General features: G+C 36.0%; 1 protein-coding gene across 2 annotated transcripts in view; it reads right to left on the reverse strand.

Moving 5' to 3' along the window:
- Positions 1-26,934, reverse strand: part of cpne5b (copine Vb) — a 132,075-nt gene that overhangs the window by 64,085 nt on the left and 41,056 nt on the right. Inside the window, exons 5-8 of one of the 2 annotated variants that reach the window (XM_025010188.2) lie at positions 24,341-24,444; positions 21,630-21,669; positions 19,215-19,229; positions 16,175-16,251 (exon numbers count right to left, since the gene is read on the reverse strand). In XM_025010188.2, coding sequence (XP_024865956.2) covers positions 16,175-16,251; positions 19,215-19,229; positions 21,630-21,669; positions 24,341-24,444 — 236 coding nt within the window. The remainder of the gene's footprint in view (positions 1-16,174; positions 16,252-19,214; positions 19,230-21,629; positions 21,670-24,340; positions 24,445-26,934) is intronic. The other variant, XM_025010189.2, reaches the window with a different exon arrangement.

Consider the following 26,934-nt stretch of genomic DNA (forward strand, 5'->3'; position numbering starts at 1 on the left):
GGTAAAATATTTGAGTGGCTGGTAAAAAATTTTGTCCACCAGCCACTATGGCTGGTGATCAAAATTTTTAATTTCCACCCCTGGATCTGACAGGTAAATGCTGTCTTTAGCCTTTCTCTCTTATTCTTCAAATCTTTAAATATACTTTAGGGCACCCAGATGATTGAGGTAAAGCTGCAGCCTTACAGAAAAAATAAAAATAGAACAGTAACTTCTCATCAGCCTAGACCTTTAAGAGAAACAGACAGAGCATGAGGAAAGGAAGAGGTTATAGGTGCCCATGTGGAAAAGAAGCCCTCAAGTAGCAATTACAATCCCAGTCATTACTCTTTCCTGACCACTCAAACCAACCCCTCCAAGGAAATAAAACCTCTACCTCATATTTACTATAAGATCCTTTGTTTCCAAAGAAACACACACCTGCAGTGTAGTCATTCCCAACAGAAACGTTCAGCTCGTGAAAGCAACCCACCAATCAAAGCTTCTCTGGAGAACAATCAAAGAATTGCCGCTGGCTCCAGAGGAATTCAGTCTAATCTGAGAGGATGACAAGCGTGGGTGTCTGTGTGTGTGTGTGAGAGAGAGACAAATGAAAAGAGGTGTCCAAGGGAAAGAAAATAAAAGATATACGACAGAATCATTTTGAAAGAAGCAGATTTAGACATTGTTTAGACACCATGAATCCACAGCGTGACCTGAGAATCTAATGTAGTGTTTGTCTGTGGTCAGTGTGTTGATGTGTTGCACACATGTGTGAGTGGACACATGTGTTAGCAAACAGAGGTCCCTTTGTGGAAGTTGGCTTGATTTATCCCTCTACCAGTAAAAGACAGTAGCAGAGAGGGACATGGGGTTATCAACATACTGTACCAGATCTCCATTTGCACCTTGGGCCAAAGATGAAAAATAAAAATAACAGGATGCAGAGTGTTTTAGACAACATATAGAATTTAATGAACAACATTACTATAATGCTGCCAGTTATTTCATAATCCTGGATTACATTTAGTCACTGAGTCACTGTTTTTATTTGGAATGTTTTTTGCACATGCAGAACTTTAGTTTCAGAGCTAGAAAAAAAACTGCATTTGGCTCAGTCTTAAGAAAAATTATTGCAGTTTTTCCAAGTTGACTCATGCTCTGGCTGGAACAGGCAGACATTTTCAAAAAATTTTACCAGGCAGACATTGCCTGGCAAAAAATTAATAAAAAAAAAAACAAACAAACATGCAAACATGCATCTGCCATATCACTACCTGTGAACCATGCTAGATTGGTGAAAATGACATAGCACCTATACCGGAGAAACACAGTAAATTCAATGAAGACCTTATAAATTGCAACTTTTACTTCACTGCATACTCAACTCTGTTAATATCATGTGTTCATTTGACAGATTTTGTGCTCTTCTGTATTTTCCATGAAGGTTGACAGCTATAGGAAGCACATTTCAGTCCCAGCTACAGAGCTCAGATTGGCCTTCAGAGCACTGCACCAGCTCTTCATTAATAGCATGGAGAAGTGGGCAGCACACCGAGAACTCCCAGTGGTCCGGTTCATCTCTCAACAGTGTAAACAGCCCATTATACAAAAACAGAAGGAAGGTAGAAGCATTCTGGCCCACTTAGATTATACAGCAGCACAAATCCCTCACCTCAACACAAAGAGGGGTTGTTTTCTAAGGGAAAAAAGCAAGAAAAAAGCAAGACTTCCATCCAGAAAACTAAGATTTGAGTTTTATGTGATAGCAAGAATGCTGGTGTATAATCTTTAGGCTTGATTTACTTTTTTAACTATTAACCTGTCTGAAATTGGAGATTAAAATTAGCTTGTGTGACTGCATTTGGCACATTTACATGATAAACTAAAGTTTGTTTTAACTAAATAAACAATGTGAAGTGTAAAATTTAACAATTTACAGTAACTAATATTTACAAAAACAGAATTTCTTTTACTTGCATTTAAAAATAAAGAATTGTGTTATTTATTTAATTTTTTGTGCTCAGCATTACATGTTTGTCTTTTTGCAAATGACATGATTTCTTTCAAGTTCAAACAATAACTTTTAACTGGCATTTAGAAAATTGCAGCAACGCATAAAGAGAGTGGATTATGTACAAACTGTTACCACAGTAACACTAAATTATGATGCCAAAGCACCTGGACAAGATACAACTTGAAAACTTGAAAAGATGAAACGTTGTCTCTCAATTTTGAAACTGCTTTTGCATCTGAGACATGCAAAATCCTTCGAGCAGACAGACAGCTGAAAATGTAAGATCCAGTGTTCACAAAGCTGAAAATGTAATTCATGAGGAGCACAATTTTTTATTTGGAGGTGGCAAACATCCATGAGCTTTATCGCACAAAGAACGTCACACAGAGAAGGTACCAACTGAAGCCCCCCACCGCTGTCTGTTTGTGTGCATCTGCATATCTCAGGTATATTGAGGCACAGAGAGCAAAGCTCAATAAAAGTGTAGGAAACGAGTTGCAGGTACCCATCCATCAAAAAGAGATGTGTCATTTTATGACAGGTGAGGTGAGTGGAAAATCAAGAGAAGAGCAGAACAGTTGGACTTTCAGGCAGGGGAGGATCAAATTGTTCTATTTTCAATCCTGCTGGAAAAATCTGAACAGATAAGGTTAATTTGCCTATTCTTTGAGGGTAATGTGGTGAACAGAATATAGCTAAAGTCAGGGAAACAAATGTTTCAAGCAAAGTTTTTATTATGCAACACGAAGGAGAACAAACAGGCAGTAACTCAAGCAGAAGATATTGCTGGTTGTAGTACATCATAATACAAGGCTCTGTCATAACTCCTGAATTCATGCAGCCTGGTTTGCTAACAAGAATTGCCACTGCAGACAGGAATAGCTTGACTTTATTAGGGATAGCACAGTGATCTGTTCGACAGGCAGTGGAAATGGAAAAACTGCCTGAAAGTGGGAGGAATTCTTTCAATGTCCTCAGCTGCTATCACTGTGCTAATCCAAACCAGGTCCATGCCACCAGGCAGAGCTGCTACCACTTACTTTTACAGCTGTTTGTTGTCCTTGTTTCATGTTTTTTTACATATGTTGCTGCCATAAAATTTGAAATTATCTTTTTTTCCAGAAAATTGTAGAATTGTTTAGTTTAAACATTTGGAATGTTTGCTTTGTTCTATTGTGGAAAAAAATTAAGGTATGAGATGTGCAAATTATTGGATTCAGATTTTATTAACATTCTACATAATGACCCTGCTTTTCTCAGAATTGATGTTATACCATTTAAGCAGTAACACAGAAAATGAAAATTGTGCTAACACAATTTTTTTTGCAGACAGTATCATTTTGTCCTCCAAGATTTCCCAATAAAAGGGTAAAACATCCTAGGGGTGAATACTTTTTATAGGCACTGTACCCATAATGTTGTGTTTAGCAACATTTGTACATTTTCTGTCTCCAAATAGTTACATTTTGATGAATGCTGGATGTTTTTAAGATTAACCCCATTGAAGGCTACAAGCTGAGTTGCTCAGGTTAAATAAAAAAGCTGTTCTTTGAGTGTTGCTGGAGTCTTGACCTTCTTGAAACCCACAATTTACCACTCAAAGAATGTAATAAATGTTTTTTTTGCAGTTTCATACATGAAAGCAGCTACTTATATATAACTGGTTAGAAGCACTCTGATTGCAAAGAGGACTGTGAAGATGTTTTTCTACATATGAACAACAAATCAAGTCTGTACTTTTGAATGAAGAAACACAATGTTTCTAATGGTAAATAAAAGTAATTAACACTACTACATGTTACAAGTCAACTTAGCACAACTAATATAACACAAATATACTGTAATTTAACTAATGCAAGCAATACTGTTTAACACAGGATCTAAACTCATTGAAATGAGATAAAACTATATGAACTATTTCTGAGTTAGACCTTGACAGCTGCAGGTTGTCAGCTGGGAAAGGCTCCATCCCCCAACGACACAGAACAGGATCAGGTGGCTTCATAAAGTGACGGACTTTGAATGTCTTTGTGTTCTGTGGAGTTGAGATGTTCAAACACTGAGAGAAACAATGGCCGGCTGAGGTGTTGGTCAAATTTACATTTGACATTTTCAAGTTCATTAGAGCTACTTTCTACAAAGAAAGACCCATAAAGGGTTATGAGAGAGGTCTGTCTTTAAAAAAGAACAGTGACAGAAAAAAATGCTGCTGATATTTTTGGAAGGGGCTTTGACAAATGTTGCAGAGACAACTTGTGTTTGCAAAGACAAACGAGTGTTTTCTTACTGAAGTATTGGTAAGGAGCTGAGCTGAAACAATATAGTTTACAAATAATTATACAAAGAACAACAAATGCTAAGCTTTCTAGAAGAATTCTAATTGTATAGTGGGTTTCAAAAGTATTCAACCTTTCTAATCTGTTGACTGTAAGTAATGGACCTCAGTATAAATACACCTGTTGTTAATAGTCCTCAGAATCAACACCAGTAAAACACCTCAAAGTAGTCAGAACTACCACCAAGCAAATGATGAAGTTAGTGCATTAAGAGCAAGGAACTCTCCACACAGGTCAGTGACAAAGTTGTAGAGAAGCTTAAATCAGTATTGGGTTATTAAAAAAAATCTTAAACCCTGAGTCCTACAAAGAATCTATGAATCTATTATTAGAAAATGGAAAGACTGTGCCACCACAGAACACCTGCCATGAAGGGTTGTTCACCAAAACTCAGACTAGTTAAGGAGGATTAATCACACCCAGGAGGCCAAAATAACCCTGATGGAGCTGGGCAGCTCTTCTGTAGAGATGGGAGGATCTGTCATCTATAGGACTAATATAAACTGCACATAACTGGACTTTATGGAGAAATAGCCAGACAAAAAGAGAAAGCCAAGAGAGGTGAATACTTTTGCAACGTATTGTAACCATCTCAGTCCTAATCCTGAAAACTCTGTAAATAAAGTGTCTCAGATCAGAAATTCCTATGGTTGAGAACATCCCACAGCAGGTGTCACTCCATCCAGTACAGACAACTTGAAACAGTGGCTGTAGTGTCACACTAGATTTGTCTTTTTATAAAGTTTGGTGTCCTGCTTCTGCATAGATGCTTCTACTGACATTCAGAAATGGTTTCCCTCCATTTCCCTACTCTACAGCGGCAATATCCACTGACATTTAAGGAATTCAGAAGCAGTAAAAGGCCACACATGCTCAAAAACACTTCCGCTACATTGCCTCCAAACATTTTTCTGCCATTTTGTGCTTTAAAAAATTATTCCCAATTTCACTTCAATTAGTCTCTTTTATTTGACACTAAAGCAGCTTTATTGCTCTGCATGTCCTCAGTGAACCTAAATAACATCACGCTATGCCATTAACAGTATGTAATAGATAGCCAACAATTTGTGGGTATTTGAGAACCACCACAGTACAGTCTTGTGCAGGAATCACACTGGAGCATCTCCCTGTAGTGACCCAAACACAGAATGTCAAGTTTAATGTATGAGGCTGAGTGAAGCAGGGAGGGAAACTGAAAGGATTCTGACTGCTTGTCATTGATGGAGCCATTTAAAGCACGTTCAACGCTTTTAGAAGATACTCTTTGGGCACAGACTGAAAAATGTGGTGTTTGTGCTTGTCTCCAGGATGTCTGTAGCTTCACAGCTGCAGGCAGAGCTTTGGAAAAATGTCTCTTTGTGCACAGTTCCAACATTTCCAATCAATAAATAAAGAAAATAAAACCACTCGGTCTTCTATTGAGATACTTTGTAAATCTTTATGACGATGTTGATGATGACTTTGAGCTACTATTTGTGCCACATTCATCTATTCATTCATTAGTTCATTTTCTTTGCTCACTTTTTCATTTTATAGGTCAAAGGGGAGCTGGTGTCTATCTCCAGCAGTCATTGTGCAGGAGGTGGGGTACACCCTGGAATGAGCCACACAGAAACAAACAATAATTCACGCTCTCACTCACATCTAGGGACAATTTAGAGTTACCAATTAACCTAACGTGCATGTCTTTGGTCTGTGATAGAAGACTCGAGTACCCTGAGAAAACCCAAGAGTGCACAGGGAGAACATGCAAACTCCAGAAAAAAAAAAGGCTTCCGACAGGAAGCAAACCTGCAGCCGTCTTACCAACAACTGTGCTGCTGTGCTGCCCTCAACTGACACTCTTTCTGTTAGCAAAATATCTTATGAACCTCTGGACATATTTTAATAAAACTTTCATAAAGTAATCATTTGTGGTACATATACAATTAATTAACTTTCTGAGTCAATACAATTCTAGATGACCGCAACAGTAACCCAATCCTATCCAATGCATAATTGGTTATATTTAGTCAATTAAAAAAATTGCTAAAATTTAATGTGGCAGCAGCTGAAACTCATTTATAACACATATTCCAACAGTGAGATTGATCAATATTGTGTGAGATTGTGCTTCACGCTGTTTTCAAAATTTGACCAAAATGGCTAAAACTAGAGTTTTTTCAGCATGAAATGATTGTAGTTTAAAACTCTGGCATGACAGGGGGAAGGCAACATGCATTCCTTCATATAATACCAGCAATTACATTTTGCAGGCATTTGGTCTGAAATAAAAATCCTACCTGATAGGAAGGTATAACATTTATCAAACATTTCCAAATCCCACAGTAATCCATCCATTTGTTGAGATTTCTTACACAAATTCACAGATTTTATCTTCAACAGCAATCTAAACTTTGGTTTGTTTGTTTATTTGTTTTAAGAAAACTGAATATTAGCAGCTTTTTCTAATGTGCTCAGTCTTTTGTCAGAGCATATTAAAACTGACTCAAGTTGATGAAATTTTGCCCAAGTCAAAAAGTTTAATGAATCACTGATAACAATCCTCCAGCTTAATGAAGTCAAATGCATTTTTTACGGCAGAATGTTGAAGGGATTTCCATTTAACATTAGCTGAAAATTTGCATTCAGCTTATTTTCTCCAGCACATCGAGTGAAGCAGCAAATGACTGGCAATTCTGCTGTGTGTAATGACAGGCTTGCAGCAAACACCTTGGGACATAATGAGAACAGGTAATTTCTCTTTTATATCAACGTTTTTACGGTCACATTAGAACCAAACAGCAACAGAATGCTAAATTGTCTCATGGGATGTTTTTGAATAATTGAAAGCTTATTTCTTATGTTAATATAACAGTCCAAATTTTCCACTCACTAAGAGGTGGTGTTTACTCAGACTGCACGAAGGCTGTTTTGTTTCCCTTCATCACTTAGTCACACATGAGTGAATATGCAGACCAACAACAGCCTCTCTCAGTAATTATGGTTCACAAGGGGGAAATTCAAAAAAGGCTTTCCTTCTCTAAAGCAAGATTACAGTTAGACTTTGCCTTGTCAGTTCAATCCTAAATGCCATGGCATCATGTTTGAATTCCCCTCCTACATGCAGCCGAAGATGGCACATATTGAATCAACTGTTTCCTGTCAGCTCCTCTGGTCTTAAGACACACAAAACACACACACACAGACAAGTTCTTTCAGCTGCTCCCTTCTTCAGGGGATGCCACAGTAAGCAAACTCACACCAATGATTTGCCAATTGTTTTACACCAGATGCCTTTCCTGCCACAACCTGGGCTCAGATCTGCAGCCTCAAGATTACAAGACTGCGGCACTGACCACCAAGCTACTGCAGCCCTTTAAGACATGCATATACAATTAAAAAAATAATCTTTTAACACTGTCAAAGCAGCTATTTTTGAACACAACTGTAAACACAAAAAGGGAAACATACTGCAGAGTCATGGATTTATCGCTGTAAACCATTACTGACAGTGATTTCACAATCATTGTCAACCATTTAGAAAATTTGTTTATAAAAAGCTGAAAAGAAAGTGGAACTAAAAAGGCGCTCAAATGAAAACCCTTAAAGCACCTGGACTGGAGAATGAAATTAAGTACAAAAAGATTTAAATAAGATTTAAATAAAATTAGGGTCATGAAAGCAGCTTTGATCAGACATTTATAAAAACACCTTATAAAGAGTAATGCTACAAATGAATTCAGCTGGGTCTGACTTATTTAACTACAGGTTCTGAGTGAGAAGAACACATTTTACATCATCAATTCCAAGTTACTTTTTCATATTTAATATATCCTGTATGTAAGTCTACATACAGAGAAATGACACATAGATATTGTAAGGCATTTTGATCAGCATCCATATAATTGGTATAATAAAAAAGAAACCCATTTCAATTATGTAACACATGTAGCACTCACTTTAATGCATTGGAGTCTTGAAAGAAAGCGCTGCAAACCTGAAGCTGTCATAAAAGAGCAAAGCGTCTTTGATGTCTGGATGAAACAAATGTCTTGTTTGGCGGCTGGGCTCTGTGTTTCTGTTTCTCACAGTCACACTCTTATTTACACACACACATACACACACACACAGACAATGATTTCTTTCATTTACCTTTCAGAAAAAGGTAACGTTGTGTTGCATTTGTTCCAAACATATTCTTCTATGGTATATTATGATTTTGCAATCTGAATAGATTATGTAATTGATTAGTTTTAATATATTCCCATAATAAATTTTATGCTAGGCAGTTGCATGACAAAAGTGCTACCTACGGTCAGGAAAACACACACACATCATTTGCGAAAAATACAACAAAAAACAAAAATGAAAACCTGAGGTTCCCACACCATACACCTTCCTCACCTTGACTGAGCCTGGTCCTGTCCATGAACACCACAAACAGGATCAGAGACAAAGGACAGTCTTGAAAGAGTCCAACCTGTACTGGAAACAAGCTTGATTTGATGGGGATGCAAATACAACCTTTGGTCTGGTTATGCAGAGACCAGATATCTATAATTTCATATGTCCACAGTACCACTCACAGAATCCCACATGGAACATGTAAGCCTTCTCCAGGTCTACAAAACACATGTGGACTGGACAATCAAACTCCTTCCTAGCAACTGCTCCAAAGCCTAGACAAAAGCCACACTGCTACTGCTGAATCTGAAGATTAACAATTGGGGCTTGCTTTCCAACACCCTAGAGTAAACTTTCCCAATGAGGCCGAGCAGCGGGATCCCTACCATTCCACAAATATTGTCTCATTTCTGGATGAGTCATTTAAGAGGCATGCCAACCAGGACAGAGCTAAAATCTTCAGACTTCAGAATTTCATGGTAAATCTCTGAAAATACAGTAGATCCCTGTTCTTCTAAATTACCTGCTAACTTATTAAGGATACTCAAAGCAGGGCTCTGAATATTGACAGATGAATTTTATGCCTTTTGCCATTTGACAAAAGGCATTATACAATTGGCAAAGGTTTCTTGATCTGATATTTTGCCAATCTTCAACAGCAGTTATGTACCAAAAATGCCATATATGTAAACCTGTAAGCTTGTAAAAGAAAAACAAAAAAACTGATCAAGGTCTGAAGAATAACCTCACAGTCCGCTCAGCAAGTTTTTATTCCAGTCAAAGAAATTATTGGCTCTGACTCATAACTGTCTTACACTACTTATGCTGAGTGGATAAAAGTACTTCGCTGATGTTGCCAGGGAAACAGACTCCATTCAAATGTTGTTTACAACAAGCACTTGGCTAGGTTTTAGAGCCGCATAATGGTACAAGACCAAAAGCATTAGTCAGCATCCATATGAGACCTTGACGTTTCAGGGCTGTTTTTTGCCTCCTGTTTAGCTTTTTTGTTGTTGTTGTTAGTGACCATCAGGATAAAAGTCTTTTGAGAACAGATGACATCCTGGTAGCATTTAAAATAAAGGACCAAACTCTGAACCTGTGACTTGCAGCCTTCACAATAGGCTGAAGCAGTCTTATAATATAGAACATGTGTGGGAAGAAAAGCTGAACAGACTTCTTGTCCGTATAATAACAGTATTTTAGGAAGTAAAGTACTGGTATATGAAATGAAACCCTAGTAGTTACACCATATATGTAGAATAAATGATTACAGGGAAAATCATGCACCTCAACACACACTAGAGTTGTTGGAAAGTACATGGAGCATTTTGGTGGGTACACTGCTGTAGTTCCCTGTTAATGTAGTTTTTGATGGTTAAGTTTATCATAAACAGATATTTCAGTGAGCCAACATGCAAAATAACTAAATCCAACTTCACAAATAAATATTTTAAACAGGTATGCAGTGTTACAAGAGTCTCGGGCTTCTTAGATTATTGTGTTAGGTTGTTCCTTCTAGAACAAAAAGAGCATAATTGCTCTAATAAAGTCCTAACACCCAACTAAAAGTCATGTTTTTGATAAGCAGTTCCGTTGCGCCACTGATAATTTGTATTTCTTGAATTGTTACCTAAACCTTTAGGCAAAGAATTCTGTCAAATATTCTCCTGGTACTTGAGTGAGTGGTACTCTGTAGGTAGTTATTTCAGGAAAAGTTCAGTGTGACTGCATGTATGTGAAACACTAAGACTTTGATGTGGCTGTAGCTTCTGATGTCTGAATGTCTTTTAGATTCAAAAAGAAGTTTGGATAACTTTATGAACCGTGAAATATTTGTTCATGAAAGGACATCAGGAGAGTTGATGCACTTTACTAATTACGATTTACCACAAATTTTAAAAGTATTCTTAACCATAGTATGTATGTATATCTGTGATGCTTTTTATTTAAAAGTGCACAGACATAATGGTCATAAACAACAACAAAACTAACAAAATAATCCTTGTTGACGTGTGCACTACCACTGATTCTTCCCAAGACCATAAATTCAAAATAAAAAAAACTTGAAGCTCAGGTCAGCATTGATTTTGACATATTTTATGACTGTACTTAACAGCTTTTCAAACTTTAAATCATTTGATAGGTGCAAATGTTTTGCCTGCTTTAAAAGGGCATGATTGTACCAAAGATAGTGTGCACCTGCTGAGAATATAAGATCAGTAGTAGTCTATTGGAGTCTATTATTAAGCTGCAAAAAAATATTAAAATACAGTCTTTACCTCTAGTCTCAGAAATCTGCAAATGCAGGCAGATTTTTTTTTACTTTCCTTGCAAAGAGAAGGGCAAAGATTATAAGAGAGATGAGGTTTGAAGACAAATGTGTGTGTCAAGTGTCCTTCTCTGTGCATTTAAACCAAAAGCAATCGTCTTGTGAAGCTGTACTCAACAGTAAAATTACTTTAATGTATGAATTGTATCAATTATTTCTACTAAATGTTAATGAGTGATACTTGTGGACAAAATATTAGTATATTTGCACATAAACCAATAATATGGCCTCACAGCTGGACATTTTATATAGGAAGCTTGAATTTCTCTATAAGTGGAATTGAGTTGTGTCAAGACACCATTTTGGAATAATTTAAGTGAGAACACTTAACTGAAGAAATGAGAGGTTACAGTATGTGCGCTCACCTGCATATGTAATGTTTTAGGAATTTATGCTGCACTTTTTTTTTAACTTCATTCTTTTGTCTGCTTTCTGCGTTCTTTCTGCTGTGATTTTTATTTGCATCTCACACAGTTTAATAATGTCACTTTCTTTCTCTTATACTTCTTCACAAGAAGCCCTTTTTTCCCTGCCACCTAATTAAACAAGCAGTCATTTCTGGAAGATAAAAGCCATTACAATTAACCACTGACAAGTGAAAACAGGGAATAAAAAATTAATTTGTTTATGCATTCATGGAGATTTTAATCCAAGTTCAGAATTAAATGATATTGCGATGTGCAATATGTCTCTCGGTACTGTGGTGAGGGTTGTGAAATACTCGTTTTAATTATTTTTCCATATTTATTTATATATTTTTTAATCATCATATTTTTGGGTTAAGTTTTAATTTTGTATGATAACTTTGATAGTTCATTTTCAGCTTTTGGGACAGGACTTCAAAACAAATTTCCCCCAAGGGGCCAGTAAAGTGTTTTGTATTGCATCATGTTGTACCATATTATATAATTTCATATCATGCAGTATTGTGTCCAACTGCATTGTATCATTTTGCGTTGCATTGAATCATAATGTATTTTATTATATCAAATTATATAAACTTGAATTGCATCGTATCATGTTATATTGTATTCTGTTGTGTTGTATCGTATTGTATCGTCTCATATTCTGTCATATCATGTAATAGATTAAATAGTATTGGATTGTATTGAATTAAATGGGTTTGTACTGTACTGAATGACACTATAGTGTATGATAGTATTTGTATTTTGTCATATGGTTTTGGTTCTAATTGTATTGTACTGCTACATATATTATTGTATTATACTATGTTATACTGCATTGTATCATATCATATTGGATTGGATCTCATTGTTTTGTGTGGTACTATATTGTACTGTCATTGTATCATATTAAATTGAATTCTATTATATTAAATCATCTATCATATACTATATCATATCATATATTATACAGTATTATATTATACCATATTGTGTTTTGACCTTTGCACAAATCTGCATCTGATTTGATAATGTAGAATGTAAAGTAGAGGTTATTATTTCTGATAAAATCCAAACTTTTAGGCAGGAGGAGGCTGTCAGATACGAAAGTCTTAGCTGATTATTTATTCTGTTCCATGTTTTTATTTTGCATTTTGAAAGACAGTTAACACAGAAACAAATGGTCAAAATCCTTCTACTATCAGCTCTGTACATCTCAGATAAATGCTTCTCAATTTTCAGGCTCTGAAATATGAATTAATCATCACATGGAGACAGATTTTACGGGGAAGTGGATCTACTGCAGCTGTGTGTGTGTAGGGGGGAGGGTGGGGTTGTTTACTGCTTCTCCACCCTAGTGACAGCCTCCCCTTATTGAGAAGATCACATAAATGTGCCACACAGCCTCTCAAGTATGACTTATAAAGTTGCTGATCCACATGATGGGGTTCTTATCTGTAATGTGGAATTTGGAAAAGGTTTCACATGTCCACCGAAATCGCACTCATTCATCAGTCTGCAAAGGAACTAAATGAATCAGAACATCAGACTCATGAAACTGTGTCAGCCACAAAAAACTCTTACATAAACAGTTCTGTATGGTGGGATTTCAACAGCACTGCATACAACATATATGCTACGAGGCTGAATGTCGGTTTTCTTTTAGATTTAGGTCAAAGAGGTTTCCAGAAGAGGAAAAAAACTTCTTCTTTTTTTGAACAGCCTTTAAATAATGATTAAAGGCTGTCATAAGAATACAATTTGGCAAGCAGTTTTGTTATCTCTCAGCTACAGAGTCAAATTAAAAATAAATTATTTGGCAAACCTTCCTTTTCCGTTTCTTACCCTGACAAATAAATTCTAAGCTCAGAAAGAAATGGTTTGATTTTAAACTTGTAATAACATTCTTAAGGTTTATGAATATGGAGGCATAGGGCACACTTATATTTGCACTGTTAAAATCTTCTTAAGCAAAAAATGTCAATGATTGGAGAACCCATATATACATGCAGAAAGAGAGGCACGCACACTTTTAAAGTGTTTTATCATAGTGAGCAAGAACAGGTATGCTTTTATGCACTGTGTGTTAAGGTGATAAATTTTTAGTTTATGACCGAGTACATAAATCTGACTAATCTCATTAGCAGTACACATTTGTCACAGCCAAAATTGAGGCTGTTTCATCCCCTTGCCTCATGTGAACCGTCACTCTACAAACATGCCAACAATGGACTCAACATTCCATCAAAAATGTGTTTTATTATGGCACGCCACCACGAGAGGCGGGCAATCGAATCATTGTAAACGTCTGTGTGTGTGTGTGTGTGTGTATTTGTCTGTTTGTCAACAAAATATTTTATGAAACACTGAACAGATTTTGACAACTGCTTACCTTTTAGAATCAACCCAGTTCAAGATGGCCACTATAACTAATCACCCGTAGCAAAAACAAAAATGGCTATAATGGAGTTGATTTTACATACATACTGACCCAGAATTTGGTTTGTCATCCCATAAAAACTTAGGCATGCAAAGCAGTTACTAATAAGCAGTTTTTAAAGCAAATGTTATTTTTAATAAAGTTTGTTTTGATGGCACAAAAGAGTTGACAGCCTGTCCTCTTAAACATATCCGTTTGTGCAACTCTGCCCTTTGTGGTTTGTGATAAACTGCAACTAATTACAAACGCAGCCTGTGAATTATGAAATGGAAAATTTCCACGCAGGCGTCTGCAGCACAAAAGACAATACAGCAATACCTTTGTGTAAATGCAACAACACAACAGGTACAAAAACCATAGAGAAACCCCACAATGAGAACACCAGCTGCAAGCCAGTTAATAGAATAGGCAAAACAAAATTATTGTTTTCAGCTCAACCTTGCCTCTGTGGGATTTAATTTACCCCTCAGCTGGATGTAAAGATACACAGTTGTAGAGACTTCACATGTTTGTATTCTGTTTACCCTGTAGAATGAACAGTTGATCCACATCTAAGACTTTTTATGTCTTCTAACATCTAACGACCTTTGCCAGATATAGCACTAATACCTCTGACCTCTGTTCGGTGAATATGTGAAACTAGAATTTGATATTTATCTGACAAAGACAGTCTGGGTTTTATTTCTGAATTACAGGATGACTTTCTCCTGCGTGATTATAGCTGCATCAACAGGTAAATGAAATTAAACTATGACCCAATGTTGCTTAATGCCATTTTCTTCAGAAGAATCTATGCAGGACATCATGGCTACAGTTAAAAAGACTCACTTTTGTGGCATAAAGAAATCTGAGAGTGTGTGTGTTTTAACAGACGAGTGTCAGGTTTGTGGGATGGTTGGACCCAGTATGCAGGCAGACTCCAGAAACTTCAAGGAACAACTTAATTTTAAAAACAAAAAGGCTGACATGGCAGCAAACTGTACAAGGAACTAATTCACTAATTCAGAAAGCACAGAAAGACAGGAGGAGGAGGAATAAACCATGACTGCAGCATGAGCTGACGGCTGACAACGCCAAACTGAAAAACAACAACGAAACAGAATATGAAGGAGACACTAATAAACCTAAATGACATCCACCTGGTGAAGTAACAACTAGGGACAGGTGAGAATGGGTGGGGCAAGAGAGAACTGGAAAACACAAAGAAGGAACTGACACAAAAAAAAACATGAAGGGATTAAAAACAAAATCTAACAGGAAACGCCACAAGAAGATCAAAAATATAAACATAAATATGGATCCTGATAGGTTTTAATTAAGGCACAAACATTGCAGTGATGTATGGGGATTTAACGAGACTGTTCAATGAACTCTGCAACATATAAACAAGAATTTAGGTAAAATATTATATCTCCAAAAAAATCCATATTTTTATTACTGTTCCATTCAAAATAAAATCAATAGTCTGAATTTTGCTGAACATGTAAAAATAAAATAAAGTTACACACTATTAAGCATTTTATTCGGGTCAGTTAACAAATTTTAAAAAAAGTTACTGCACACAAACTGTACTGAACATTGGGCAGATTTCACACATCAGTCCATCAGTTTGGAAATGTTTAATTTGTACATTAAAAAAAAGTTGTAATGGTCTCAAAGTTAATGCATTCAAAAGTAAGACAGATTGATGGGTGCAACTTTTAAATTTCATCACCTGAACTGCACTAAAGTCCAGCAGACTGATGATGATGATGATGATGGTGGTTGACAGATGTAAAAAATTTAGATCACAGGATAGCCAATTAACACTCCGTTCTGCTTACGTATGAGCTCAGGCGGAAGAGACGAGCTGTAATTTAGGTAATTTTGCTCCGCACTTCCCCCTTTTCTTTAATGACAATAATTATCTGTGGAAAACATCTGTAGACGTGTTGTCTCCTTCCTCACTCCTTGTCTTTTTTTGTCCAGTCTTTTTCTCACATCTCTCGTCTTAATCACCCATGTGTCTTTCCTTCCTCGCTCCTTTTTGGGTTTTTTTTTGTATCACTCTGACTCAGTTATTTTTTAGTGTTTCTAAATTTTAAACCTGGATGTAAACCTGTTGTCTGATTTAGAGCATTTGAAATGAAACCATGATAAATGAGTCTGTTTGCATATCTCCCCCAACACAACCAAAATTGTTTTTTTGCTGTTCTGACTTCCCTTTTACTGCAACAAACTGTTTCTTCATCTCACTTGGAGTCAGGGGGCATGAGAAAACTGCGTTAAACTCTTACTCACCCCAGTGGTTTTTCCAGTCGACTGGCTGGTGATCCAACAATCTCCCCGAGAGTACAGAACATCTGACCCAAAAAGTCCTGCAGGAAATGAAGAAGAAAATGTTGAAAGAATGGGGGAAAAAAAAGAGGATTTTTTATTTCAAAAGGAAATAAACAAAATCGTGATTATAGTCATACCTAAAAACTAACTTTCAACAGTTTTCATGCAAACAATAAATTCAAGCACGTTTTTTTTTTGTTCAAATAAAATCTTCACTCATGCTCATTCACATTTGCATGTCAAACTCAAATATTTGGCTTGTGAACTAACATTTAACTTTGACGTGACGTCTCTTAAAAATTCAGATGACTGAGGGATTGATTATGTTGTAGTATCTTTCATTCTACTCTTAGCAGACAACTGTAGCATTTGATTTGTTGCTGAATAAAAGGTACACTTTCTTTCTTTCTTTAAACCCAGCAACACACTGTGGTTTGGTCAATAAGGTGATATCAAATCAACCTATTTAAAGTCAAATCACCTTTCAAAGATTTTCGGAAATAAAATGTGACCGTAACTCACAGGTCCTTATACATTTATGCAACAGGGAGCTACTAAAATAAGGTAAAAATAATAACACTTTATGGCAACAAATGGTGCAATTTACTGATGTTCTGCTTAGCATGACTCATGATAACTGAATGGATTAATTAATGCAGAATCTATCATGAAGTCTTTTTGCCCTTTATTAACTAATGATCAAGAGTCTATAATGTTCTGTGAATGTCTGACATTTAATAGATCATCAGTTATATTAAAAAATAATAATAATTTAAAATAACAACCATGGCTGACTGAAGACTTAAGGCCAATACATACAGCATCATACTCTGACAGTCCTAGTTATTCTCATTCCCAAACTGTTGCATATGAAAGCTTGGTCAAAATCCGTTGATGTCAGCTTTCGACACCTTGGTTACCTCTTTAGTATGATGGATAGTTTCCTCTAGATCACAGGCATCAAACTCAGTTGCTTAATGGGGCCAAAACTGAAAACTTGGTTCTACACTAGGGCCAATCTGGATCAATATTTATCGAAAACAAGACAGAAATTAACCATGGGTTTAGATGTAATATGTCAAATTCTCCATATAGGTATACAACTTTATTATTTTCTGATGACATAGTCTATATAATTTGGAATAAACATAAAAATAATGAACAAAGAAAAACAGATCAGGCCCATCATTGGCATTCATTTATTTTGCCTTACTCTTTATCATCAAATTTTAAAATATTTTCTTTCTTAGCAATACATCTTATCAAAATCCATCAAATCAACTAAAAATCTCACCAAACAACATACACCTACTAACATCTGACTTTGAAGTAAGAATAAAATACATAAAAAGGTCATACAGATTAAAGCAGACTCTCTGTTACTCTGATGCACAAGAACCTGGGTCAAGCACCCAACATCTTTTCTTAGCTGCAAGTTTATCAACCACAGTTTGGTCTCATCCAATGTTCTCTGTTGCTCTTTCCATGTCAAAAATCAAAGATTACTGAAAAACTAAAGCATAACTTTCTTGGCTTTAAAACTGACGAACTGTCATAAGAAGACTGCAATAAATAGGCTCAGTTTTTAAGCAAAAGCAATAGACTTGATCTGCCACAGATTGGAAGGCCAGATCTAATACATTTAAAATATTATCTTGGGGGACAGACCCAATCTGACCCAAGGGCCTTCAGTTGGACACCTGTGCTCTAGATAAACATCACTGTCCCAGTTAGGCTCATTAATAAAGCATTTTAATCAAAACAACAAGCAACAGTATGGGACATCTTGAAACAAGAATTTGTTGGAAACTACAGCTACTTGAGGGATAGACAGTCAGAAAATGTAATAAAAATGATGACACCTTAACAAAATGACTAATTCACTAAAAAACATTTAGAATTTATCTATTCCTTTTTACTTAAGTATCCAGCGTCTGTCAGACTATTCACAGTATGTTCACAAATTATCATCAGGATGTCATTTATGGTAACTGCATGTTTCCATGACTCATCTATGATATGTTTTATAAGGTCAAAATGCTTTAGTGACGATTACATAATGACAGGTGGTAAAAGAATGTGATATCTGACCTTCCAGTGACAAAATGTTTGCTGAACACACAGAATTACATACAGAGTGTTTGGATCTCAAAGGACTTCCATACGTTCTGCTTATTTTTAATGTCATATCGTCTTAACTTTAGTCTCAAATAAAATTGGTGCATCCCACCACAAGGCTGCTTTAGAATTTTTGCTTGATTTTTGCAAACAAATCTAAATACAGCATGAAGACAGCAGTGGATTGTTTTTTCCACTTACTGGAGCAGGATCTGATTGTTGCCTGGCTCTATTTTGGAGCACACATAGAAAAAAATACACCACAGGAGCTTCCATAATTTGAAGGAAATAACAGGCAAGTGGGTGACTTTAGATGAGTACAAAACTTTATGATCAATGATAAGAAGGACACTAACACTGAGGATTTTTTAATGAAAGAATGACAGTTTTAGTTGCAAATGTGATGTGTCTTTTAATAGGACAAAGTCTCTCAATGTCACTCAGCATCGATCTGGTCAAAAGGACTAATTTTAACCAGACAAGCAAAGAACCTCTCTTTGTGTTTGGTTTTAGCATTACACTGTGGGGCAATCCAAACCAGAAGTCCTTAACTTTGGCCTTGGCAGACAGGGTCCACTAAATAATTCATCATCAGCCAGAAGTGTTTTCATTTCAAAGAGGTCTCTGGTCTGATCTGCTCACTGATTCCACCCACTGTAACATGTAAATGCCTGGAAAACCTCATCATATTGTGATCTTGGTTTGAAAACTGTTGATCTCTTAGAGACTGCAGCAACAGTTTGGAGCTGCTGAGACAGCTTGCTTTGGCTTTCCTCGGGTGTTTAATTCTGATGACTGACGTTATCTTTCCCTCTGAGAGACAAATCATTAAGGTGAGACAGCAGCCATGCAGTGTGAGTGTGAGAGAGATGCAGGGACCTACATTGAGTTCTGCGGGCTTCCAGAAAAGTTGGGCGGCAGCAGCAATGACAACGACAGCAACAACAATAACAACAGAGCACATCATATACCAAAGGCACAACACTAAACCAAATACCTAACACTCCTGGCACTGTTCAAATTGGTATCAAAGATATATACATGCTGCGGCAAAACCCAAAAGCAAATGATGGAAAAAGGCAAACCCCCATCATCCAAATGCATCAAATAATCATCGGGAATGATTATTTTTGGTACAAATGTTTGTGATGCTTTTTGTCACCTTAGTAGGGTTAGGCAGTAACATAGTTATACAGTTTATTGATGTATCCAAAAATAACAACAGTATTGCTTTGAATACCATCCTTAAACGCTCAGTTGTAAATTTATTTCTTGGCCATGTCCAAATAAAATGAAACTGATGTTACATTAGTGTATGGAGAGTGTTCTTTCCGTCACCTTTTCTTGTCATTTCTGTTGTGTGGCGATAATATTTTTACCTGTAGAAACTGTTTCGGAGGACTACAAAAAGACTACTGCATTTCAATGTATCATCCATCAACATGTTTTGTATTACTAGACCAAGTGTCCCAAGTGTCTTCTCATGTTGTTGAGATTTGAAGCCATGAGGACCCGTTTTACAGAAACTGCCTTGTTGTATTTTTTGGCGCATTAGGGAAGTTGGGCTTTAAGTCCCGCCTACTCCTCCGCACACGTCACATAATCTTTTATTTAAGAAATAACCACTTACAACTAAATGTATTTAAAAAATAATAATATTTGAACACACAGCATCAAGGTAAAAAGTAAGTGAATCAACAAGAGTCAAAACTTGAAAAAAAATATTTGAGGTGTATTTTTATTTTCAATGAGTGCAAAGTCCAGTTTGTATACATGGAGGAGCAGGACTTAAAACTGGTCTTAATGCTGGTCCCCTTCCGGCATGAACTTCCAGAATCCCATATTGGACCCAGTATACTTTAAACAGTCTTTGGTGTTAAACATCAAGTTGACGACACAACTTGCTTGTTCCATTACCAGTATGTACTTCTTTATTTTAGAACCAGATAAACTCACATAAAAATGTCTTTAATGACAGAACTTTTTTAAATTAAGGTCAGCCAAATCTATCCAAATTTGTTGCTGTTTTTTTATACCCTCACAACTGATGCACCTGCTGTCAGAGGCTAACGACCAGAAAGAGGCAGATAAAGCTAGAACCACAAAAAAGTATACCTTAAGCAGTTAGAATAAAAGAAAATGTTGTACAGCAAAATTGCCCATGTTATAATAACACTAGAGTGTCTTTGTGTTCATGTTTTTCAGTGTTAAATCACTAATTTTGAAGAGTAATTAGTTCAACACATCAATAAATTGATAAACGCTAAAAACTCAAGTGTAACATGTAAAAATGAACACACTGACAGTGTTAATGTAACACTGAAAAGACTGGACAGGATCAGGTCTGCAGTTCCATGAATTAATCTGATAGGAGCAACATGCTGAAAAAGAAAATTTAAAAAACACTCTTAGAGGTGACATGTTTATTCTGTAAAGTTATTGAAATATTATGAGACTTTGATCAAACTCTTTTCTTTTAAATTATAATTTTTTCTCTGACATGACTTCAGTGACAAAAAGAAATGTCTGTTGCATTTTTTATCTAAAATAGTAAGGGTAAAAATATTTTGTTAGAAATCCTTTAAATCCCCTATATTACACGAGAAGATGACAAGTCTTTCTAGTCAGAAAGTAATAATGTGTGCTGCAGTATATATTGAGGGAGACTTGATATTAAAAATGGGATACCGCCCAACCCTACACCACAGTTTCCAGTCATAATGGAATAAAAACCCCCCAAAAACTTATGTGCTCAAAGTGAAACAGAATCACAATGTCCAATGTCATGTAGTGAACTGCTTAGAATGGAAACTAACATTTAAAAGCATTGTCAATGCTTCTGCTCAGATTGTACAGCTAATAACTGCACAATGTTTATTACTGCAGGGACACAAGACTGTGCAAAGCTGACTAAAACTTTCAAAAGAAATATATAATCTATTTACAAAATTGCCTTTATACTATAAACATACATCTCTTAAACTCTAAACCCAATAACTTTGTGTGAAAACAAGAATGAGAAATTGCATTTGGATCCTTACATGATCAGGCAATAAAGGGGTTTGTTTTATTCCATCTTGAGAAAAGTAAAAACAAGCTGCAGGCAATATCCAATTAGAGCGTGCATAAAGCAGAAAACCTTAATCATTTCAACCTCAGACCAACGATGTTCAAAACAAACTCTGTCATGCAATAAGTTCTGTCCTTGTCAGAGCATTTCAAGCAGGTAATTTAGAGTTTACTGAAGATTGGTCTTCATTTATCTGCTGTTCAAAGTTAAATTTGTACGTGGACTCACATGTTTGGACAGGTCCGGGCTTTTAGAGTCCACATCATACCTAAGAGGAAAAAAGTAAAAGCAAAATAGCCATTTTTAATCAAGACATGTATCTTGTCCTGCTGTCACAAACAACTGAGGAAGGAAAAGACAATGACAGTAAGTGTTGGTTAAAATGAAATAAGGCGGAGGAAAGAAATATAACACTATAACGTAATATTAAATCATATTTTAATGAATGCTAGAATGAAACTTTGAGTAAACAAATGTGTAAATTCAGAAGACACCTAGATTCAGATGTTTCCTGTTTGTGAGGAACAGTAAACAAGGTTCAGGTTTAACTGGACCATTTTTTTCCTGAGAGAAAAAAAAAGAAGAAAATCTAATTTACATGAGAATATATAACAAGGAAAGAGAAGATAATGGAGCACTATAATAAACATGTGATGATTGTTAGTAAAAATACTTAACTTTCCTTTCTTTTTTAAAATGTCCTTTCTCTTTAATGATGTAATATGTCATCATGAAATAGAATAGTTTTGCCTGTGTCCGTGTGAGTGTGTGTATGTGTCCGTGTTAGCAAAATACCTCATGAACTACAAAATGAATTTCAATGAAACTCTCAGAAAGTAATCATTAGTTATACATCCACAACTAGTAAACTTTTCGAGTCAATCCAACTTGGAATGGCTGCCACAGCGTCTTGAACTTAGCAAACACAAAAGTGGCTTCAACTAATTTAGTTTTACAGATATTGAGCTTAATATTTGATGTGGTAGTAGCTGAGAGTCATCCTCAACACATACTCCAAATGTAATAGATCTTGCAAGATCTCATAACAAGATCTCATACCATCATTTACAAGCTTTGACTAAATCTGTCCTTACTCAAACTAAAATGATATTAGTTTAAAAATGCATCCTTTTAATAAATGCTAGGCCTTTAATTAGTCCATTCTTGTCATTTTCAGATGAAAAACTAGGACTAAATAAAATAAGTTACTTTTGTTTAAAGTGTCAAATAACTTTGGAGACAGTCAAGGTAGGTTCACTAAGGGTTTGTTTTAAAGAGATTTAATGTTGATGTCATTTCAAATTTAACTGAATGCCATCCATAATGAGCTACAGTAAACACAGGAGATGTAATGCTATTTAAATTAAAAAAACCTGCTATGCTCAGAAAATAGATTTAGTTGGAAAATTCCCCAATGACAGTTTGAAAAACTTATGACAGTTTGCAAAATAAAAAGTCATTATGTAAAAATGCCTATTTACTTTTCAAACTGCCTCACTTAGACCCACATACCGAGGTACTGCCTGCTATTCCTCTTCAGGCGCAGGAAGTCTGCAATGAAAAGGTATTTTCCCAAAGCTCCTCCAGTTGACTGATTTTATCAGCTAAAAGCGACCTCTCAAAGATAGATTTATATTAGTGTAAATGAACATAACTTAAAGTAGAGGAAAGTTTAACATAGTCAGCTTTTATGTTTTAAGAAAGACATCTCTTATAAATGATTTGAGGTACAGTGTGAGCACTAATGGCTGTGTGCATGTGATTCCTCTAAAATGCTGAGGCAAAAACTAGTGTGATAAAAATTTACATTTTAATTTAAAAACAGGCTTCAGCAAATATTAGTTTCTTAGAATGTTTTTATATTTTTATTTTTACAAAGGGTACATCAGCTGTGCATTTGTGTGTTTATTACCATGTTCAATAATGCTCTCGGGAGATCATGTAAGTGCTTCTTTGTGTGTGTGTCTGTGAGTGTGTTAGCAAAATATCTCATGTCCTAGCGAGAGAGAAAGAGTTAATGAAACTCTCTGAAAGTAATCATGACATGTACATTTACAGCTGATTTTGGCGTCAACCAATTCAAGATGGCTGCCACAGCTAATCGACATTAGGACACAAACAAACATTCATTTTAAAGCTCAAATTGAGTGTGGTGGTACCTGAGTGTTATCTCTGTCAAAAAGTGCTAACAGATCGTGTCACACCTTTGTTTAAAACTTCGGCATACGAGGCAGCAGGCGATATGCATTCCTTCAAGGAATGGCACTTTGAATATTAACAGTGTGTAAAGAAATGCTAAATGGATGAATATTGAAACCTGAATTCAAAAAAATGTTTTGTGTAATAATATAAGACCTAAATCAATTCAAGTCAAAGGTAACTTGATGTTTTTCCATTTACAATTATTGATATTGTGTTATTGTTCTCTTCTCATAAAGACAAAAGCTCCACTGTTGAAACAGTCACACTTCTGTGGATCAACACTTCACCTACACAGAAGGATTTTCACTGAGAACTTTTTATCTGTTAAAAGTGAAAATCAGTTGTTCTACGGCACTTTCACAAAATGCTGTGAGACAATATTCCTAGGTGTTAGTTTTGCATCCACAAACACGAAACAGAGCTTCTCTACAAAACATGTAATGGTTTATAAAAGGTTCACAAACTTTTGTTCTTGCAACATGACTTGATGTGTTTTATAATGAGAACAGTCTGCAAACTGTATTCTGTTTCTACCAGTCTGACATTTAAACACTTGTAATAAGGAGATATGGCAATCTTTCTGTACAAAGGAGCTGGTGGGTCATGTTTACGAGAGAGAATTACCAAACAGGCAGTTTTAATTCCTAACTTGTTATGACAAGTGAAGTTGTGGACAGAGCAGAGGGAGAGTGACAGAGGATGGAGGACAGGAAGGATGATGATATATAGTCACTCACAAGTCAAAGCGAAGGTTCTGCTTCTCCTCAAAAAAGTAGTCCAGGATGTACTTTCTGACAAAGTCGGGGTTCAGCGTGTTGTCTATCACCTCCGTCCTGCCAAACTGTAGAGGAAGAAAAACAGGAGAAGGTCAGGAGAGAAAAATGATGAAAGAAGAAGCAATAAAACAAAACAGATAAAGTTGGTGTTTCCTTCCTGCACTTTAACCCTTTTCTCTCTTTTTATCTCGTCCTCAGACTTCGACTTGTTCCACATACATTAATTAGCATAGGCCTGATTAATGGTCGTGCTTTCACACGCTGCTGCTGCTGCTGTGCCGAGTAAACCAGCAGTGAATTTCCTGGTTCCTTGATCTTCACCTCTCACTAATTACAAAAGGATAGCCCACTCACCAGCCTCACAGCAAGAAAGAAGAATAAGAAAAGATCACGAAAACGTGTAAGCAGAGAAACAACGCAGGGAGAAGAAGGGAGACTGGGAATAAAAATGGCATAAGACGTATGGAGAGTAGGTGGAAGAAAAGAGGGCATCACCAGTACGGGCTTTAGACTGAAAAAGAGGTGAGAGAATGGGAGTGGGAAAGGAGTAGGAGGAGGAGAGGAGGAGAGAAGCAGTAATTAAGTCTTCTTAATTAGTGGGATTTTAACTCCCAAAGTGCCTGTTGCAAAGCAATATGCCAAAGAAAGGCTGAGAAAGACACACAAACTCTTCAAGCAGATACTGAAGAATAAGACGAATAGAAATTTCACATATAGAAGATAGTACAGCGCATAAACCAATGGATTTATATTTAACTAGCTAATTAAAAAGAAAGAGGGAAGAGTTTATTATTGAAGGAAATATCTAAGTTTTCATAAACACAATGAGAGTACACACAAAAGACAGTTGTTTCAATAAAAGACCATTTAAATTTATGAAAAGCTCATCTACTTTGTAAATTTACAGATCAAGTGTGTTGAGGTAAGCAGCAGGACTTCTGTGTTTAATTCTATTTTTTGTGTAACTGAGTGCAATAAAACTAGAAGGGAAAATTTCGCCACATTCCCAGTTTGTCCTTTAAAGTCTCCTGTTTGCGGAAATAACTTTTTAATGTCACTCTGGAGCGTGACCATTAAACTGTTGGTGATTCCTCCAGATTTTACACAGATGTCTTCACAAGCAAATTTAGACCAACAATTAGGCTTTATGTGCAAAATCAGGCAAGTTTCTCTTCAAGGTTTGCCTTATTTCCTACAGTTTGGGGCAATCTGCCTAAAAAGGAACTGAACACAACAGTGAATATCATGCTATCATGAATGTTTCACTAAATTGACTACAAAAACACACCTTAACAATTTACATTAACAGATTTTAGCTCTTACCAATGGTTTGCTATGATGTTCATGTACACACCTTTTATCATTTTTGTGCATTTTGGTGGATCTTATGGTCATTGCCTTGATAATCTGTTGAATTAATGTTTTTTGTTGCTCTACATGTAGTTCAAGGAATAAACTAAACAGGCCCATACCATGATGAAAATATCATTATGTTTTTATAGTAGATATGGTCTTTTTCTCCCAGAAGACTTTATTTCATTATCTAGAACAAACTGATGCTCAGCAGTCCCAAAACTGTGTTGGTTTCCTTTATTGAGAGAACAATATGCCAAAGAGACTTTAACTTATTAGATTTTACATTATTAGTCTTGCCATTTTGTGCCCACTTTTATAATGGGGATGTTATTCTCCGTCTGCCTTTGTCCACAGAGTCTTCACTGGTCCACTGTGAAATGTATGGAAACGAATGAAACAAGCCCTGCACATTCCTCCAGGTCAGCCTGAACCTCTTCAGATGTCTTTTGTTGTGTTTTTTTGTTTTTTTTTTCCACAGCATTCTTTACAGACTTCTTTCACTGACTTTTCTTTGAGTTAAACATCCTGGAAAACTGCATAATGTGCATGAGCCATTTGCAGTCAAGTTTGTTTGCTTTTAGAGAACCGATTCTTTATTCTAATCCAAAGTGGAAATCAAGTTGAACAAAACTGTGGGCAATGATCCCTACATAAACAACACAAAAACTTTCATTTCAACATTACTGACCAGCTCTTTCCGTTTAAAGATTACTTCTTTTTCTGAAAGAAAAAAAAAACCCTCACTGAATATTTTAACTCTCCGTAAGCAAGGAAGAGAAGTAGAAAGGTCCTAAAACTGAAATTGTGTTTCATCCAGAATTTCCAGGAGAGCCGGAGGTGTTGATGAAGCTGTGAGCACATGTTGGTAAAGAGGCGGGTGATGGTTAAAGATGAGCTCTGTAATGTGATTTCCCTGCTGACTGGAGGAGACAATACTGCTCTGCAGAGTTCATTAGATGCTGTTAGGCTGCTGGAGCTGGCTAATGAGAATCTGGCATGAAGTCCCCGACTTACACCATCGACATCACACACACAAAGCAGCTCACACACATACAGGTGCTGGTCATAAAATTAGAATATCATGAAAAAGTAGATTGATTTCAGTAATTCCATTTAAAAAGTGAAACTTGTATATTATATTCATACATTACATACAAACTCATATATTTCAAATGTTTATTTCGTTTAATTTTGATGAT

This window comes from Kryptolebias marmoratus, linkage group LG4, assembly GCF_001649575.2.
Source record: "Kryptolebias marmoratus isolate JLee-2015 linkage group LG4, ASM164957v2, whole genome shotgun sequence".
Lineage (NCBI taxonomy): Eukaryota > Metazoa > Chordata > Actinopteri > Cyprinodontiformes > Rivulidae > Kryptolebias > Kryptolebias marmoratus.